Raw genomic sequence first — 2,500 nt, 5'->3', positions numbered from 1 at the left:
GGAGGTCGGGGGAGGCTGGTGGAGGCCAGGGGAGGCTGGTGGAGGGCAGGGGAGGCAGTGGGAGGCTGGTGGAGGCCAAGGGAGGCTGGGGGAGGGCAGGGGAGGCTGGTGGAGGTCGGGGGAGGCTGGTGGAGGCCAGGGGAGGCTGGTGGAGGCCAAGGGAGGCTGGGGGAGGGCAGGGGAGGCTGGTGGAGGCCAGGGGAGGCTGGTGGAGGTGGAAATCAGAAAGCAGCTCATTGTAATTCACATCACGTGTTTGATACCGTTCCTCAGTACGTCACATCCAGCCTCCCCTGGGGTATGCTCTGTCTCATCTAAAGCACAGCAGAGCTAGTGAGTACAGTATGTACGTAGCTGTATGATTATTCATATAATAGCTGGTCCACTTTTTCACTATTAATAAATAATAAATACAGATTTTCCTTGTTGGAAGAACGTTGCTCAGCCTCCCCCATCACTGCCTGTCCGGGGAATTTGCATATATTCTATATAACCCCCCATTAAGTCCTCTCTTTCCCTCCTCTCTCCTCTCTCCTCCTCCTCTCCCTCTCTCTCCACCTCTCTCTCTCTCCACACCTCTCCCTCCTCTCTTCCTCTCTCTCCTCCTCTCTCCCTCTCCTCCTCCCTCCTCTCTCCTTCTCTCTCCACCTCTCCCTCCTCTTTCCTCCTCTCCCCTCCCACCTCCTCTCTCCCTCTCTCCTCCTCCCTCCTCTCTCCTTCTCTCCACACCTCTCCCTCCTCTCTCCTCCTCTCCCCTCCCACCTCCTCTCTCTCTCTCTCCTCCTCTCTCCCTCCTCTCTCCTCCTCTCTCCCTCCTCCCCTCCCACCTCTCCCTCCTCCTCTCTCCTCCTCTCTCACACATGTTCTCTCTCTCTCCTCCCTCCTCCTCTCTCACATGTTCTCTCTCTCCTCTCTCCCTCCTCCCTCTTCTCTCCTCTCCCTCCTCCTCTCCCTCCTCTCCCCTCCCTCCTCCCTCCTCCTCTCTCTCATGTCCTCTCTCTCCTCTCTCTCCTCCTCTCCCTCCTCCTCCCTCCTCCTCTCTCTCATGCCCTCTCCTCTCTCCCTCCTCTCCCTCCTCTCCCCTCCCTCCTCCTCCCTCCTCTCTCACATGTCCTCTCTCCTCCTCTCTCCCTCCTCTCCCTCCTCCTCCTCTCTCCCTCCTCCTCTCTCACACATGTTCTCTCTCCCTCCTCTCTCTTTCTCTCTCTCTCTCCCCCTCTCCTTCCTCTCCTCTCTCACATGTCCTCTCTCCCTCCTCCTCCCTCCTCCTCTCTCTCATGTCCTCTCTCTCTCCTCCTCTCCCCTCCCTCCTCCTCCCTCCTCCTCCCTCCTCCTCCCTCCTCCTCTCTCTCACATGTCCTCTCTCCCTCCTCTCTCACATGTCCTCTCTCCCTCCTCCCTCCTCCTCTCCTCTCTCCCTCCCCTCCCTCCTCCTCCCTCTTCCTTTCTCACATGTCCTCTCTCCCTCCTCCTCCCTCCTCCTCCTTCCTCCTCTCTCTCACATGTCCTCTCTCCCTCCTCTCTCACATGTCCTCTCTCCCTCCTCCCTCCTCCTCTCCCCTCCCTCCCCTCCCTCCTCCTCTCTCTCATGTCCTCTCTCTCTCCTCCTCTCCCCTCCCTCCTCCTCCCTCCTCCTCCCTCCTCCTCTCTCTCACATGTCCTCTCTCCCTCCTCTCTCACATGTCCTCTCTCCCTCCCCTCCCTCCTCCTCCCTCCTCCTCTCTCTCATGTCCTCTCTCCCTCCTCTCTCAGGTTCCTAACCTGGTGTTCCTGGCGGTCAGCCCAGAGGAGAAGGAGTCGTGGGTGAACGCCCTGAGCCTCGCCATCGTCAAAGCCAAGAACCGCGTGTTAGACGAGGTTAGCTTAGCATCATCAACGTCCCCCGTCTCTGGACCGGCGGGACTTGACCTTTGACCTTTCTCCTCTCTTCTCTTCTCTCCTCCTAGTGCTCTATCTATCTCTACTCAACTGTCCTTATTTTTCTCTACCCACCCCCTGTCTTCCCCCTCCCCCCTCCTCTCTCCCTCTCTCTCTCACTGTCTCTGTCTCTGTCTCTCTCTCTCCCTCTCTCTCTCTGTCTCCCCCTCCCCCCTCTCCCTCTCTCTCTCACTGTCTCTGTCTTCCCTCTCTGTCTTTCCCTCTCTCTCTCTCCCTCTCTCTCTCTGTCTCCCCCCCCCCTCTCTCTCTCTCCCTCTCTGTCTCTCCCCCCCTCTCTCCCTCCCTCTCTCCCCTCTCTCTCTCTGTCTCCCCTCCCCCCTCTCCCTCTCGTCTCTCACTGTCTCTGTCTTTCCCTCTCTGTCTTTCCCTCTCCTCTCCTCTCCCTCTCTCTCTCTGTCTCCCCCCCCCCTCTCTCTCTCTCCCTCTCTGTCTCTCCCCCCCTCTCTCCCTCACTCTCTCTCTCTCCTCCCTCTCTCTCTCTGTCTCCCCCTCCCCCCCCTCTCTCTCTCTCTCTCCCTCTCTGTCTCTCCCTCTCTCTCTCCCCCCCCTCCCTCTCCCTCTG

At 59.3% G+C, this 2,500-nt stretch overlaps 1 protein-coding gene across 1 annotated transcript in view; it reads left to right on the top strand.

Annotated features, from left to right (window-relative positions):
• The window catches only part of plekho1a (pleckstrin homology domain containing, family O member 1a), a gene marked incomplete at both ends in the record, with an annotated part of 31,834 nt that overhangs the window by 24,899 nt on the left and 4,435 nt on the right, over positions 1-2,500 (top strand). The window contains one exon of the mRNA XM_080531982.1: positions 1,753-1,857. Coding sequence (XP_080388108.1) covers positions 1,753-1,857 — 105 coding nt within the window. The remainder of the gene's footprint in view (positions 1-1,752; positions 1,858-2,500) is intronic.

The sequence above is a fragment of the Nansenia antarctica genome, assembly GCF_963989245.1.
Source record: "Nansenia antarctica genome assembly, chromosome: 5".
Taxonomy (NCBI): Eukaryota; Metazoa; Chordata; class Actinopteri; order Argentiniformes; family Microstomatidae; genus Nansenia; species Nansenia antarctica.
The sequence above is the reverse complement of the archived record's forward strand: the minus strand, read 5'-3'. Positions and strand labels throughout refer to the sequence as shown.